The sequence below is a fragment of the Carassius carassius genome, chromosome 33, assembly GCF_963082965.1.
Source record: "Carassius carassius chromosome 33, fCarCar2.1, whole genome shotgun sequence".
Classification (NCBI taxonomy): domain Eukaryota; kingdom Metazoa; phylum Chordata; class Actinopteri; order Cypriniformes; family Cyprinidae; genus Carassius; species Carassius carassius.
In genome coordinates, this window is record NC_081787.1 from 22,456,121 (window position 1) to 22,473,288 (window position 17,168).

Sequence of the window (17,168 nt, forward strand, 5' to 3'; positions counted from 1 at the left end):
TGAGCGAATCCAAAGCTAAGCTCTGGCATTGTGCTGGTAAGTTTTGCATGGTGCTGGATGGGCTGACCTATAAACTGAAGTAGTGGAAGGTGTAATATACAGTACTTCTGTCCAACGGTTGTACTGCCAAATTATAAATCCAGGATACCAGTCCATGCCATTTTAGCATTTCTGTTTAAAATACAGAGTCAACCATAAGTAATCTTTAGGCTGATTTCCACACTCCATTGCTGTAACATCAGTTTATGAGCAGTCTGACATGGCAATAATTGCTTAACCAATGGTGTGAGTTTAGGGCGGAGCTCTCTGTTCATCTGACCAATGAAAAATTAAGGAAGTGTTAGGGAAACCTGTTTGAAAACGGTTTTTGTTTTCAACAAAATGGCAGTGTCAATGACTTGCAGGCAGCTTTTTCTTGAAGGTGCCTCCTGAAACTGATTTCGAACAGACTTCGGAGGCAGCATAAAAGTATAATGATCTATAACAAAAATAGAGCACGCTTGGATGAAGGCATCTCAGTAGACAGCATGTGACATGATGATCACTGGATTCAGACTTCTTGTTGCCTTCCCCATATTCTGCCTACAGAGGAGGCATTTTTTTGGCTTTTAGACACAATCTGTATATGGATCATTTATTTCCACAGTATGTAAAGCTCTGAAGCTTTTGTGTGTAATTTCTACGCAGTTTTATATAGAATGAATATGTGTTTTAAGTATTCAGAATCTCACTGTAAGTATTAGGTCATCCAGATACTTGTCTCCTATTTTATAAATACTGTGAATTTGGATGTGGTTTTTTTCACACCATTTTTCACCTACTAGTAGAGAAGTGTGCATACTTGAATGCTGCTGATGACTATTGTTAAACAGGTTTCCCAAACCCTCCCCCTCCTTTACCATTGGTAGAACAAACAGAGAGCCCCGCCCCAAACTCACACCATTGGCTGAGCTGTTGCTGTGTCAGGCTGGCTTCAGAAACAAACAGAGCCACAGAGAAATGTTTACACTTTCCAAGAGAAGCGACATACAAATGGCATTCTTGTATTACAAAGTTAAGCTGGGACAAGCAGAAATCCACAGCTAGAAACTATTAGATGAGAGGTTACCAGGTTCATATATCAACTTCCATTTACACAGTCTGTGATCTCACAGGAGAAGAAAAGAAAGAGATAAAAGCATAGGACAGGGAAAAGACTGTGTGTGTGTGTGTGTGTGTGCCCATACATGGAGAGGTGGGGGTGAAGAATGGGAGGAGAGAGAGAGGAAAGCAAAAAGAGAGGAGGGGAAAGAGAGCATGAAAGTGAGGTGTCTTGATCTGTAGTGCACATCTTCACAAACCCTGTCCTGCTGTCTACCATCCCAGCCAGGTAAGAGTGAGCTCTTCACTAGCACATGATCCACTGTCTGTCTGTCTGTGTGTGTGTGTGTGTGTGTGTGTGTCCTGTGACAATGCCGGCTGCTGTGGCAAAGGTTAAGGCAAGGTTTTCTTTTCTGCTTCTTCACTTTTCCGCTGTGCCTCTATATACTGCAACCTTCCCACTATCCTCTTCTGCAGGTTTGACGTCTCTTTGACGAACAATGCTACAGTACTAAAGTATTTTAACCCATGTGGTACTCTTAACAGTTATTTAACTATTTTCCCCCTCTTGTCATTCATTTTGTGTTTGCATGCAAATGAGATGGAAGATTTCTGCCCTCTTTCTGCAGCAGAAGCTTCATAATTGCTCTCCCTGTAAATATAAGCTTAGGTGGCAAAAAAGCCGCAAGCTCTTTTCTTTGGCACTTTTCCGTCTCCCTTGGTTTTATTGTGTCTTGTTCATGATTTGCTGTGTCTGTTGGATGTTTGAGAACCTGTGCTGGAGACGGCAAACAGAGCGAGGTTTGCTTTAGGTCAGTGTCCTTCAGCATCTGCAAACACTGGCAAGTGCAGGGCAGCAGAAATGCATCCCACAGTGTGCCATAACTTTGTTAACTGTATAAGGTTTGATTTAGTTCCACAGTCCGAAACCGAGATTATGTGGAAAACGTGGGACTTTGCATTTGTGCGCATGCAAAATGTCAGCGCAGATGGGAGATCAAAATATTTATGAAAAGGTTTAATAGTCAGCCGATGATGTTTGGGAATGATGACTCCGCACTGGATAGACAAAGCATTGTTTCTTCAATGCTTAACCCTTGTCTCCCACGAACAAACAGATCTGTTTGTATTGAGGACACATATTATTAAGCAATTGAAGCACATGTGCCTGATTCTTGTATGTTACAGTCACTTTCAAGCACAAAACCCTATAAGTTGCAGTAAAACGTACAGAATACCTTTTCTGCTATTCACACCTCTAACAGCTTTCAATAGCTTTTTTTTGCGTCCCGTTAATCATCAGCACCATCAGTGCTGTTAAAACGCTGTGATGTAATTTAGAGGAAATGGCTTTTAAATCTAGAATCTCAGACTGTTTCGGGATCTGTTGATCAATTCCTTCATTCATCTACCCAGAATTTGACACTTCTTTCCAAAATGTAGATAATGATTTTCATGTGGTGCGACCAACATGCATTAAAGAACAAAAGATAAAACAGGGAATGATGTCATGGAGACGACCCCTGCAGACCCAAGTGAGTGAGCCAAGGTCAATAAGTCTGTTAAAATATCTGATTATTTAACCTTCTTTTATGAGAAGGAAAGATTAGTTCAGGCTGTATGTGATGTGGTGCAACTCCCCTAAAGACTTAATCATATTTATAAATAAATAATTTATTAAAAATAAACCTTTTTCGGTGTAAAAGTTATTTTTAAATATTATTTGAAAAATAAAGATTAAAATGTGTATTTGCTTATTACTTATTACAGGATGGTTACACCACATGACATTTGTAAGGCAAGACACCAGGTGAATGTGGTTAAAAATCAACATATTTCTTCAGCGGATTAATCACAGTACATCTACACAAGTGTTTTGTATTACAAGTTTTCTAAAATGTTATGTTTAAATATGCAATTGAGGCGTTATCTAATTAAATACACACAAATTTGAATGCATTTCCAAAACATAAATTGCAACAATTGATTTTATTTTTGATATATTAAAGATTTTGGATATATTTTCATGCACTCCATAAAAATTTTTTTTTTTTAAAAACCTGTCATCTGCCAGAAAAAAATAAAATAAAAATCATGTTGTTTTTTGGAATAAAAGGTTGTATAAACCCAGGCAAATTAGTTATCAACAAACCCCTCTCTAAAAACCTTCAGAATATAGATCGGAATAAAACAGTATAGTTAGGTGTATTTAAGCACTTCAGTGGAGATTTTTGGCTCAGTGCAGGAGAAAAAAATAATTGTTTTTGAGAAAATTGCCTTTTATATGTGTTGTAACTGAAACTATTTATTCTGGATGTTTTCTTTTCACATACATGAAAGAAGTCAAGTAATTTAAAAAAAAATAAAAAAAATATATATATATATATCCTGCTTTAAATTTTCTAGAAAATAAGTTTACAAAACCACCTGAAACCATTATAAAGACATTGCATCTGCACAAATCCTCCTCCTTTGAGCTCCTCAACCTCGTAAAAACTCAAACCATTAATGCTTTGGGTTTTGTTCGCCAGTAGCATCAATATGGAACTTTTCCAGCAATGCTATTCTGTCAAAAAGCCAAGGCTCATATCTAGTCGCACACCGTTCACCTCTAAAGGGAGAAATGCGGTTGGAAATGGCTGTATGTGTGAAAGTGCTGTGACACTTAAGAGTTTCCAAAAGATGCGTAAACCTGATCTGTCAAATATAGGAGAAAGAGACTCTGAGTTCTGAAGAAAAGGAAAGGAAACCACAAAAGGAGTGCATGTTCAGTCCTCGCTCGTAAGATTTGATCCATGTCCCATTGAACCTGTGTTCTAGCCAGCTTTAAAACAAGGAGCGTTTAGCTGCTTTCTCACTCCATTAGCCATGAGGTCATTTCTGGTGACTCAAGACCTCTTTCTTCATGCATCCTCATATATCTGTTCATCATGAGCATTATTATAACCCAGTCCGCTGCTTTTCCTCAATTACATCAGAGTCACCCTCTCAAATATATATATATATATATATATATATATATATATATATATATATATATATATATATATATATGAACTCATTAATGACTCCAAACTTTAACAGGCGAGCATAAAAATACCAGAATTGGGGATACGGTGAGCCGTGTCTTTGATCTGCTGGTCTGTCATATGATCGTGGCTCGTTATAAACTATGGGGACGGGGTCACAGCAATAGTCTGAGTCTGCGGTGATGAACTTCTTCTGCCCTTTGTCGCTTCGCCTCTTTATTAAGAGACAGATGCCAGAATCTCATGCAGTCATGCTCTAAACCTTCTGCAGGGGTCTTGTATAATACACTCAACACTCAATCACAGGCACATGTGGGATGAAAATAACCCTCGCTGTTGTGTTATTTTAATTTAGTCGGGAATAAACGGCATGTCTGTTGTGATAAAGCGGTCAGCTGGGATGTGACTGTGGGGTTCAGGGTAAATCTATGCCGTGGTGATGTTGAGTTCATCACACATGCCTTCAGCAGCTATTCATTATGTTTTATTTAACGCATCTAAAGTTTTAGTCCTGTTTTTGCAGACTGTTTGCCTGGCAACCTGTACAAAGCATACAATACTATTTTCATTCTATACAGCACAGCAGCTTTTCAACACAATACATTTTTTTTTCAGCAGAAGCATACAATTCATAGGTTTCAAATTACACGACTTGAGTAAATGATTGATAGACTTTTCATTTTTGGATGACCAATCCCTTAAAAGCAATAATTAACCCAAAAATGAAAATGTGCTGTTGATTAACTCACCCTCAGGCCATTCAAGATGTAGGTGACTGACTTTCTTCAGTAACACTTAAAGAAGATGTTTCTTTTTCAGCCTTGATGAGTCATAGAATGAAATTTAATGGCTGCAGATTACAGGTAATAATATTGTAAATAATGTTCAGTTTCTTACACAGACGCGATTGTTTCACTTCATAAGACCTCAATATATCGTCAGGAGCCATGGGATTAATTTAGTGGTTTTGTATCTGCCTTTTTTTTACTCTCAAAGCATTGGCTTGTATTTTATGAATCACCAAAGTTGGGTTCAGCTGTAAATCATCGTCAGTGTTCTCCTGAAGAAAAAAGTCACCTTCATCTCGGATGGCCTGAGGGTGAGTAAATTAACAGCAATTAACAAGAGCCATTTTCATTCCCAAATATTCTATAAGGGTTTCTTTGTAATATCAGCTGGTGAGTGGAGCAAGCTGCAAATCTCAGATGCTCTTGACAGAGGATTTAGGTGTCAGGAACCAAAGTTATGCACATTTCCTCTTGCAATACATATTTGCTGCATGAGTAGATCAGAGTTACTCTAGGATGTTTCATTTCTACAAAGCCATTTCACTAAAATTAACACTAAAAAGGAAACAAACAGAGTTTTCCCTCAAGTGTACTGTACTTGGCTGATGGCTTTTCCCGCTCTTTTTTTGTTCCCCGACACAGATGACGTCATCAGAAGTCTTTGTCCCTGGTTGGCTGCAGCAGCTGCTGGTCGTGCTGCTCAGGTTTGCACTCTCCTGCGCGGCCCCGGTGAACCTGACCAATGGGACAGAGTGCAGTGCTCGAGGACCCGCCTCTTACATCCTGGTGTTCACCGGCCACTGGAGCCCACAGACCTTCCCCAAACAGTACCCCTTATTCCGACCACCCGCGCAGTGGTCCAAACTCATGGGTAAGAATCCTAGTGATACGAGGTGTCAGGTTTACAAGCCAAACATAGATTGCTAGAAGCTGAACATCTCGTTCCCTGAGCTTGACCGCTGGCGATGGCTCCACGTGTGTTAGAGATGAGGGCTTTCAAACTTCCTCACCATATGACAGGACGCTAAGTACTCACAGCTGGCCTGTTAACCCTGAGATTTGCCCTGATGACCCTCCAAACATACACGCGTTACCTGCAACACCACGGGGGCAGGGCAGTCTACTGAGGAAAGCAAAATGAGAGTGAGGTTAAGGAGTAATAACCTTTGCCAGTTGACATGGTTTTCCCTGCAAGGTCACCCTGTTATTAAATATTCCTTCCATAAAAATTGAAAAAGTGACGTGAGATTCAGCCAAGTATGGTGACCCATACTCAGAATTCGTGCTCTGTATTTAACCCATCCAAAGTACACACACACACTGTGAACACACACTAGGAGCAGTGGGCAGCCATTTATGCTGCAGCACCCGGGGAGCAGTTTGGGGTTCGGTGCCTTGCTCAACGGCACCTCAGTCATGGTATTGCTGGCCCAAGACTCGAACCCACAACCCTAGGGTTAGGAGTCAAACTCTCTAACCACTAGGCCACGACTTTCCTAAAGTCCCATAAAGACACAATACATTCGGACTCCAACGCCTGGGTGCTCACGTGTTCTGACGACGTGCTCTTTGGGTGTCAGCGGTATACCAACCATCACACGCCACCGTGTAGAGCCAAGACCAGCAGCAGTCCCGCCAAAACATTCACAACACAGAGCTCTTGAAAGCGGCTTTGGAGCGCTGAGATGATGTCTGTGCGGTTTCTCCTGCCTCCTGGATGGCTTTCTGACCCTCTCTTTATCCATTTATCACTGTTGTATCGCAATTATTTTCAGAAACCGTACATTTTTGTATGTAATGAAAAGGTTGCGCCGTACACGAACTCCACATATGAAAGATGAGACTATTAGGGAAAAGACAGAGATAGAGAGATAAAAGCGCCGGAGATGGTTGTGGTTTGTGGTTTAGATGATTGAGGTCAGGTCTCTTTAATTTGTCTGTCCACGTTTGGGCCAGAAGTGTAGCACGGAGAGACAAGACGTGCCAAACTTGCTGTCATTCTCACTTGTATCTTTTTCTCTCATTCTCCTGCACTCTCTCTTCCAGCTCCGGGTCTTGCCAGACCAAAATGGTTTGTAGTTATGAAGAACACAGTGGGACGTTAAAGAGAGGCCGAAATCATTTCAGAAACATCATCTGAGCTCCTTCCTCTTTCAAACCTCTGTTGTGATATCAAGAGCTAGTAGGTGAATTATCAAACTAGAAACGTTTGTCTTTGGAAGAAAAATTCTGTCTGTTTTTAATCATCCTTATGTCGTTCCACACATGTTGTTTTCTGTGGAACACAGAAGTAGATTTTAATTTTTTTGTGTGTGCTTGGTCTTTACACTTGCATCTTTTGCAGTGTTTCCATCACACAGAGTTGTAAAAGCACAGTGTTGAAGTTAAAAAAAAGTTTTTAGACCTTGTGGTTTTTCATTAGGTGAAGTTCACACAGAACAGGTTTCTATGGTTTTTCTATTTAGAAGCACTGAGTGTCGCATTAATATTTTTCTATCCCCTCAAACACGCAACTTAAAAAAGGGAACAAAATCAATTCATCAAAGATTAGCAAAAGCAATTTGTCAAAGAAACTGTGGTGAGCAGTATTGCTGCTGCTTGTATTTATGGTGAGACTTGGTGTTGGGGTCTTTAAACTTGGACCAGAAACAAACTTTATTCTACCAACCATTCAAACCATCTGATAACAGCTGCTTACAACCTCTCATATCAATGTGGCGAGGTTTACACGGGCAAGAAAATAATAAAATCAGAAAATGTAATTCTAGTTTGGTTACACACGTCATTCTGGTTTTTGAGAGCTGTTCAACAGATTAAAGAATAGGAAATACTTTCGGAAAAATAGTTTAGTCTTAAGGTATTATTGGCAAATGTTGTCAAAAAAGGTTCACTGTCAAACCAAGCCACTTTTTTTCGGTCAGTGCTGCGAATCTGAGCGAAAAAATTTGACCTGTTACAAAATCTAAATGGGGAATGCTGTCACACACTTGCACAGATTTCTATCGAAATGACTGGATTTCACCCATGAAATTTTGCTGGGCAACAAAAATAGGACTGCAATTATAATGTGCTTGAATATGTAGTCAGTTATAGACAGAGATTATAGTTTTAGTAATCATAAGGAACCTGAAAAACTGTGTAACACCAACTTGTTACTTAAGGAATAACATTTGAAAAGCTCTGATTGATTGACGTGATGTTTAGCATTTAAAATGACATGTGACAATGAGTGAAGACCACATTGTAAAATTTTGCTGTTTGTGATTGGTATTCTTGATGTCTGCTTGCATACTGAACTGTGATTGGTCTTTTTCTTTGCACATATTTAACCACACATTTAACCATTTTAATTGCAATTACCTGAAAATATAATGCACTGAATATCAAATATCGCTTTGACAAAGGCAAAGCGGCTCTGACCTGCAAATTCATCGACACAGAACCAAAACCTAAAACATAAATATGCCTAAAACACTGTTCTTTTGCCGCCTTGCAAGCACTGATGTTGCTTTGAGGACATAAAAATCTACTTTAATATGTTACATAACAGTCTCGGTCACCCCTGAACTTTAGGTGAACACTAGGTCTGTTCTTACTCACTTCAGGTTTTGTTTATAGGTGTTTATTCTCTTGGCATTGGGGGCTTCTTCATGGCTTTATACAACAGCTCGTGGTGTGTTGAGCACACAGAAGGTGGCAGAGCTGTATTTGTGTTTTGTGAAATCTGATAGACAATAAAATTTCATGGGGTGGTAGTAATGTTCAACAGGCCACTGCAGAACGTGGCGCAAGGAATCACGAGGCCTGAAAGCATGAGCCATTTAAATATGTTTCCTCTGAGTTTACCCTTCACTCATTGGCTTGTGTTACTTCTGTGCAGCCGTGACCCATAATGAGCAGTACCGGCTGTGGCAGGAGGGGGCGCCTGCGAGCGATGGCATGAAGAGCTTTGCTGAGCAGGGACTCACGGTGGATCTGGTGAAAGATGCCAAGGAGGCGAGGAAGAGGCGAGTGGTGGGGTCCATGTACCGTACAGCTGGGATCCCCTCTGGTATCGGCCACAGCTCCACAGAGCTGCTCCTGACGCCCAGGACCCAACTGGTAAGTTGGACATAGTCACTACACAAAATGGATCATTGTTTTGTTCTTAAATAAAGTATTTTTAGTGTCACCCTGGTTCCCTCGACAAAACCACATCCAGAGTCCCAGGACCTCCAGACCACAGCCCTCACTCCCTCCTTCCGGCTCCTGCGCTGCGGTTCCTGCACCCACCAGATCTGCAGATATGGAGAGCCTGGGACCTTTTCTTCTCAGTTTCTGGAATATTTATTTTCCTGATAGCCATCAGACAGAAGGTTATAGGGTCTAAAGGCAGCACTGGTGCTGCTGGTGACCTACATTATTGCCAAAGTCTGGAATACAAAGGAAACTTATTAAAAAAGAGCAACTATCCTCAGATGCGCCTGGCATTCACTCCTGCTGGTACTGACCCACAGCATGGTGGGACGTCTGCTGTGGCGCTGCTGTTTTTAGATCCTCAGGGCAGTGAGGTATGATTGAGAGTATGAATTTGGCCTTGGGATGAGACTGTGAAGTCTAATTTGTCTGTGTGTGTGTATGATCTGAGTGTCTGTTCATTTATTATTTCACTTATTACTTGATGAGGGGAGATGAACTATTACTTTTCTAAGCGATCAGACTTAAAAGTCCCATAAACGTCCATTGAAGAGGCATTGTAAAAAAAATGCTGCTGCTATCAGTTAAACCAGCTTAAAATTTGTTGAGATAACTGAAACATCCAATGTAAAATTATAAGTTTAGTTAACCACTCAGAAAACCTCAGAAACCAATTTAGCAACACAAAACACTTTGAAGACTTTGGAGTTTAGCACCGCTCATGTGTTCTTCAGAAAGCTCCATTTCAGTCTATTTCTTGTTTATTTACTAAATAAGAGCTTTACCACAGGATTGTTGGCTGTCATATAAGCATCTCAGTAGACGAGATGTTACACAAACGCTGGATTCAGACGTGCCCTTGATACCGTCTCACCTCTGTGTACTGCCTGTGAAAGCAGCATTTATCATCTTTCTATGCCATTTTCCAAGAAACTACATAAATATACTGTTGGGCTGCAGCTGACATTCCAATGTGTTCAATTAAGAACTCCAAAAAAAAGAGACATGGTGTCAAATTTCAGATTCCCGCAAATGCAAGACCAGCACCCTCAAATCAACAGGAAAATAAGTGAATCAGAAACAGCAAAAAGCCGCCCAATATTACTCGAGGTTCTCTTGCATTTAATAAGATCCAGAGCAGTGCTGTGGAGTTCTGCAAAGAGTGAGGCATGCATCAAACCACAGCACGTTCCAGCTGTGCATGCAGACAGATGGAGGAATAGATGAGTTGTGTGTTATTTTTCCTGACACACTTATTCTGGCAAATCAGGGCATTGGTTTGGCAGTTATGTGTTGATGTGACTTTGTGCCCCGAGGAGAGATTGAGCTCTATTAGCGCAGGAACAGACAGCAAAGCTCGCCTCTCACCCCAGAGAAACTGATATAGCAGAAGGTATTCCTGGAAAAGCCACAGAATGAGAAGAGACGTAAGAGAGATGTGAGGGAGAGACAAGAGTAAATCCAGTCTGGAGAAGCTGTAGACTGGATGTTGTCACAAGGTACCAAAACTGTGGCCCAAATATGGATACAAAAAAAAAAAAAAACAGGCTTCAAATTTATCTGTTCTGCTTTTAATTGTTGTTTTAGGAATGACCTGTTGTGTGGAATTCACACTAAAGATGCACTCCTAAAAATAAAGGTTCTTTATTGGCATTGTTGGGCCCTTGAAGGACCTTTAACATCCATTGAAACTTTCCATTGCACAAAAGGTTCATAACTGTGGAAAATGAATGAAATTGTTATTCACGCTAAGGTATCAAAGAGATTTTAAAGGGCTTTTGACACCGCGTTTAACCCAGGTTTATCATTGCTTTTAAACCCTGTAAAGGTACGTTTCACTCTTGCAATTTAGAAACCGGTTTAGGGCAGCGTGTAACACGAAGAAAGATGAGCAAGATTTCATCCATCCACCAACCAGGGTGAAATTTTTGAATCTTTTCCTAGTAAGCAACTACGTTCACTTCAGAAAATTTCTGCCTTGTGATTTTTCTTTTTTTTTTTTTTTTTTCGTAGGGAGGTTTCACTGATATACCTTATACCTTGGATCCATTAGGATTTATTGTTCATCTGGCTGAATGTCAGGCTTGTGCTTGTCCTAAAAGAGCTGAGGTCACTCCATGGCTCGTTTCTCTCTGCGAGCGCGTCGTGTGGCTATTCCCTCGTTCTGCTGTGACCCGTGGGCTCTTCCTGAATGAGCTCATAGTCAAAAAGGAAACATTCATCATTATTTAAAGAGAGAGAGAGAAAAAAACAGATGGTCTGACGTAACTACACAGGAAGGAGTGGAAAATACTGGAAATGGCTACAAAGAAAAGTTTCAGATGTGACTTATGAAGCCAATTATGTTAGCAGAGCATGCTGGGAAAAGAAGAAGATTGCCGTTGGCTCAGCAGTGATAATGTCTGTGTGTATGTTTTCAGCACGAGAGTGACCGATCGTGTTGTGTTATCTCTCACAGCTGTCTCTGATAGTGAAAGTGATCCCCAGTCCAGACTGGTTTGTGGGGGTGGACAGTCTGAACCTGTGTGAGGGTGGCCAGTGGAAACAGGAAGTGACCTTTGACTTGCACCCATTTGATGCTGGCACAGATAGCGGCTTCACTTTCTCCTCGCCAAACTTTCCAACAACACCCCCAGAAAATATCACAATGGTGAGATACGCTTCCCATGATTCTAGAAACACACTAGCGTTTAAAAGTTTGGGGTCTGTAAGATTTATTTATCTTTTTATAGAAGAAATTAATGCTTTTATTCAGCGAGGATGCATAAAGTCGATCACAAGTGTCTGCAAAGACATTTTATACGTTCAGCATATAAAAATGATTTAATTGTAGATTGTTCTGAGATTTTTTCTTAATCAATGAATTTCAATGGCTTTTCCTTTTGTTCATGGTGACTGGATAATGTTTTTAACAGAGATTGTAGGTAAGATTTTCCATTTTGTACCAATGTCTGTAATAAGACAAACAAATCTGGCTGAGTAGAGAATTTGTCTTACATGAATGTATTCATATTTCCAGGACCTTTAAAAGGATAGTTCACCCAAAAATGTATATGTTTTACTCATCCTCATGTTGTTTCAAATCAATATGGAACACAAAAAAAAGAAGTTTTAAAGAATGTTCACACTGCTCTCTTCCATATAATGATAGTGGATGCTGTCAAGCTCAAAATAGACAAGAAAAGCACCATAAAAACACCATCAAAAAAGGCATTAATCAGACACTTACATTGTATGGAGAAATGCAGGTTAGACATTCTGCAATTAAAAAAACTAACTAGCAAAATGAATTAGCATTTTTGGTTGAACCACTGTGGGTTTTATTAATTTTTATGGCTTTTGCCTAGAAATCATAATTTTATAATTTCCCAGAAATTTCCATGTTTTCCAGGACCTTGGGAGCCCTGATTCTAAGTTGATTCGGGAACTGGTTTACATGTGATTTTATTTAAAATGTTATATATTTTATTCAAAATTTACATTTCGAATGAGTCAAATAATTTTGTAATATTTTGGCTGTTGCAAATCACAACTCTACTGCATCAATATCTGTTTTATTCTCATCCAGATCACCTCTCAAAAGCCAAACCACCCGGCAAATTCCTTCTATTACCCTCGACTAACCGAACTCCCGCCTCTGGCCACCATTTGGGTGAAGCGACAGGGCCGCACACCTGTCCGTCAACAGAACCGACTGTCCAATCACATCCAGCCTGACACAACCAAGCCCAACAGATTCTCAGGTAGATCTGCATACACATTTTACACATTCAGTGTTGTGGCTCTTTTCACTGTTGCACATTTGTGACCCTGGAGCACAAAACCAGTCTCAAGTCGCTCGGGGTTATTTGTAGCAATAGCCAACCATACATTGCATGGGTCAAATATCATTAGGATGTTAAGTAAAGATCATGTTCCATGAAGATATTTTGTAAATCTCCTACTGTAAACATATCAAAAATATATCATCATTAGTAATATGTGTTGCAAAGGACTTCATTTGAACAACTTTTTCGGGCGATTTTCTCAGTATTTCGATTTTTTTTTGGCACCCTCAGATTCCAGATTTTCAAATCGTGGTACCTCTGCCAAATATTGTCCGATCCTAACAAAGCATACATCATTGGAAAGCATGTTTATTTCCGAATTTAAAAAATGTTACCCTTATGACTGGTTTTGTGGTCCAGGGTCACCTTTCATTTGACTGGTCAATCCAAAACAGAAGTGCTACGTGCTTCTTCTAGATGTTTTGGTTTACCGCAGCACTGTGCACGATTTTACGTGTTGCACTGTTTTGGGGGAAAGTAAACAGTTGAAACTTGATGAACTCTAATGCACAGCACATGTGGTAAACACTTTTTATTTGCTTCCACAAAAATGTAAGCACGTGTTGTTCCACCAACTAACGTTTCTTTGCATTTGTTACTACAATTTCCATGACACATTGCTAAACAATTTGTACTTTCAGACTGAATGCATAGGAGTCATTATATAATTTCAAGTACATTAAATATAGATTCATTACAACAATATGCTAGCTCAATAAAACACCTATTGGTACAAGTGTAACTTTTCTGCTAGCTGCCAAGCGTAATCATTAAACATCATTTTGATATTACAAAGAAAAAGAATTGATCAAATATTATATATTTTAAGAAAATGGTTTAACAAATATTTCATGATCATCAGTTATACCCAGAAGCCTACTATAAAATACACATTTGTTCAATTATCCGGGAAATCTGAGCCGGTCGGCCCCACAGCCCAAGTACACCAGTGGTCTGTTTTTCTTTAACTGACCATGCATAAACATGCACATGAACATAATCTCCTGACGGATTGCTTCCAGGCAGCTTTTCTGGCCACTGATCCTCATGATTCCCGCATGTCTTGCAGAAACGCCGCTGGACTGCGAGGTGTCTATGTGGTCGTCCTGGGGCCTGTGTCTGGGGCCGTGCTCTCGGGGAGGCCTGCGCCATCGCACCCGTTACATCCTGCTCAAACCGGCCAACAGTGGCACGCCGTGCCCCGAGCTGGAGGAGCAGGAGGAGTGCACGCCGCACAACTGCCTGGCGTATCAGTGATGCCGGTCACTCCGCTGGCATAGACACTCTGACGCTGTCCAAACGGAGAGCCGAGTTTAACCTCATGCCAATGCTGAGTCACTGCCGCTGAATGTGGGAGAGCCGCCCGGCTGGACGTCCCATGAGCTGCATTGGCTCCTCTCCTCACTGGAAAAGAGTGGCTCGTATTCTGTTAATAGAGACTTTGATTTTGGGTGCTGTACTCGCAGTAATCTCAGTTTATCTTTGCGTAATCGCACACTGTTTTGCCAATATAGATGACTTGCTGTTACCCGACCACTGTTTTTATCATGACTACATGAAATTACATAAGCCTTCCCTATGATCTCACAACAATAGCAACCTTTTTGAAGCAGTTGAGTTGGGTTTTGAGTGATTTATAGTGGTTTTTAGATGCCAAATAGTCTGTTAGTGGTACAATGACACTTGAAGACACCCCAGCTCCTGTCTCATACAGGCCTCATTATGTTCTGAATGCAGTATGCATAAAGTTTACAATATCATCTTGTGAGGAATCACACAAAACTAACTGTCAAATATAATTGATCAAATAAGGGACTGTTTAGACGTTGCCAGTCAAGAGTTTGTAATCATGAAGATGGAAGTCTTTAATGCTCAGCGGTTTGCTAAATAATTCAGTAAAAGCTGTAATATTGTGAAATATTATTACAATTTAGTGTGTTCTATTTGAATGTGTGTTAAAATGTAATTTATTCCTGTGATTTTCAGCATCATTAGTCCAGTCTTCAGTGTCACACGATCCTTCAGAAATCATTCTGATATACTGATTTGATGCTCAAGAAATATATATTTTTTCATCCGTGTTGAACACAGTTGTGCTGCTTCATATTTTTGATTATCTGAATAACAGAACATTCAAAAGAACAGCATTTATTTTTAAACAGAAATATATTGAGACATCGTGAATGTCTCTATTTCAACTCTTTTTTTGTTAATGTAATGCATCCTTGCTGTATAAAAGTATTAATATCTTTTCTTGCTTTAGTTTCATATTTTTTGTTTTATCTTAACCTTTTGAATACAATGCTTTCCACAACAAATATAAAGCAGCACAAGCGTTTTCAGTAATGATGCTGAACATTCAGCTTTTCCATTACATTTTAAAATACACTGAAATAGAAAACCTATTTTAAAATATAATAATTTTTTACAATATGACTGTTTTTAATGTCTTTTTTATTAAGTAAATGCAACCTTGGTGAAACTAAAATACTTCCTAAGAACATTTTAAACTTTTAATTCCAGACTTTGACCGGTTGTGTATTTGTTGTATTTTATGTTTATTCTAATAATAAACTATGAAATTCTCTCTCAAATCATTTTCTCCTTGTTGTGCTTTTATTGAATTTTACAATAACTGTCCTTAACAATCATGCTGGATAACATGGGATCATGTGCAGGAAATGTTTTCTTTTCTTTCCCTGGTATTAGTATTTTTATTTTCTTTACTCTACTAAAGAGTGTTAATTATTGTGCTTAAGTTTGTCTATTAGATGGTGATTTTCCTCTGGTACTAAGGTGATGTCGCTACTAAATAAAAAGGTTATAATGGCACATTTATAAACCATTTATTCTGAGACAGCTCAGAGATGGTGTGGATGAGAACACAAACTCGTTTAAAATATTAGTTAGCATTATAAAGTTGATGATCAAACATTATCAATTGATGTAGCTACTCCTTTCATGAACTTATTGGTCAGTTTCATAACGTTTTGATGTCTTTGATGTCACACATGTCTTTAATCTGCTTCATCTGAATAAAGCGAGGTTTCGGTGTTATTTATTATCAGCAGACCATTTAATTATTTAGGAAATAATAATAAAACGCAATATTATCATATAAAGCAGCGTGATTGTGTTTTGAAATATTGCCATCTAGTGGGGGGAACTAATTTTTCAATGTCACAGAAACCATGAAGGATGATACAATTTACAATATTTTTTTAATGATGAAAGCGATGTCTTGCGCCCTCCTATGGCTGAGGGAAAAACATAACCACATCAGATGAATTAAATAACCCTCTAATAGCCAGAGAGAAAAGTTTTAATGAGCCTAGAGGGAGAGAATAAGCAATATGGAAATTCAAACTGCTTTATCTCTGTTACGCTTGATCCTAAAAAAATCCCCCTCACAGGAGAAAGTTTTGGAAGGTGACCAGAGCCACAAAGGAAAAACACATCTTCACATGTGTTCACACAAAATTGATTAAACCTTCTTCAAATCCATTTATAGATCTGTATATGAATGCTGCGGGTGATACAACAATGTATGCAAACTTATTAAGGTATATACTGTGTATTTGGATGCATGGGTCAGTGTTCAGCATCGCCCATCGATGTTTGCTCTCCATATTTTGTGTAGGTTAATCTAAAATAGTATGACCAAAACTAAATATTACTATTTAAGTCAAAGCCATTAGACCGGTGGTGCTACTTAGATTTGAAATCACTACATTTCAGAGAGATTACAGTTTATATTCATCACTTTGAATGTTGGTTAGAATGTTAGTGATCAATTAAGTAAAATATTGTAAGGTCCTACATTTACATTTTTTTTTTAAAGATTGATACATAATTTTATGTTATTTCCTTAGAAATAACACACACATCTATATATATATATATATATATATATATATATATATATATATATATATATATATATATATATATACACACACACACACACACACAAACACATATTTATAGAAACAACATATTTATAAGGTAGTATCCAGACGAAGTGTGACGTTTTGATTTACATGGACGATTGATCCAACGTTAAAGAAACTAAGAAGTACTTTATAAAATTATTATTAAAACGCTCATCAAAAAAGGAGAGACCTTTTACTAAAATTTGGGGATTAGCCTATGTACGGTTGGATAGTTAATATCTACATTTGAGGGTTTTGATTAAGGTTAATATGGCACGGGTTATAGCTTATATATATATATATTATATATATTCTACATATACCGGTATATTAATA

At 38.9% G+C, this 17,168-nt stretch overlaps 1 protein-coding gene across 1 annotated transcript; it reads left to right on the top strand.

The window, feature by feature from the left end:
• The first annotated feature begins 1,141 nt into the window (after window positions 1–1,141).
• On the top strand, window positions 1,142–14,885 carry LOC132113989 (spondin-2-like). The gene is made up of 6 exons (XM_059522089.1): window positions 1,142–1,369; window positions 5,540–5,768; window positions 8,778–8,998; window positions 11,532–11,723; window positions 12,642–12,816; window positions 13,970–14,885. The coding sequence occupies exons 2-6, from the start codon at window positions 5,540–5,542 to the stop codon at window positions 14,155–14,157; spliced, it is 1,005 nt and encodes a 334-aa protein (XP_059378072.1). The 5' UTR covers window positions 1,142–1,369; the 3' UTR covers window positions 14,158–14,885.
• Window positions 14,886–17,168: the final 2,283 nt, after the last annotated feature.

Coding starts and splice junctions, on each gene's coding strand:
- LOC132113989 (XM_059522089.1), top strand. CDS start 5,540: ATGACGTCATCAGAAGTCTTTGTCCCTGGTTGGCTGCAGCAGCTGCTG. Junction 5,769..8,777: donor GCAGTGGTCCAAACTCATGG/GTAAGAATCCTA, acceptor ACTTCTGTGCAG/CCGTGACCCATAATGAGCAG. Junction 12,817..13,969: donor CAAGCCCAACAGATTCTCAG/GTAGATCTGCAT, acceptor CATGTCTTGCAG/AAACGCCGCTGGACTGCGAG.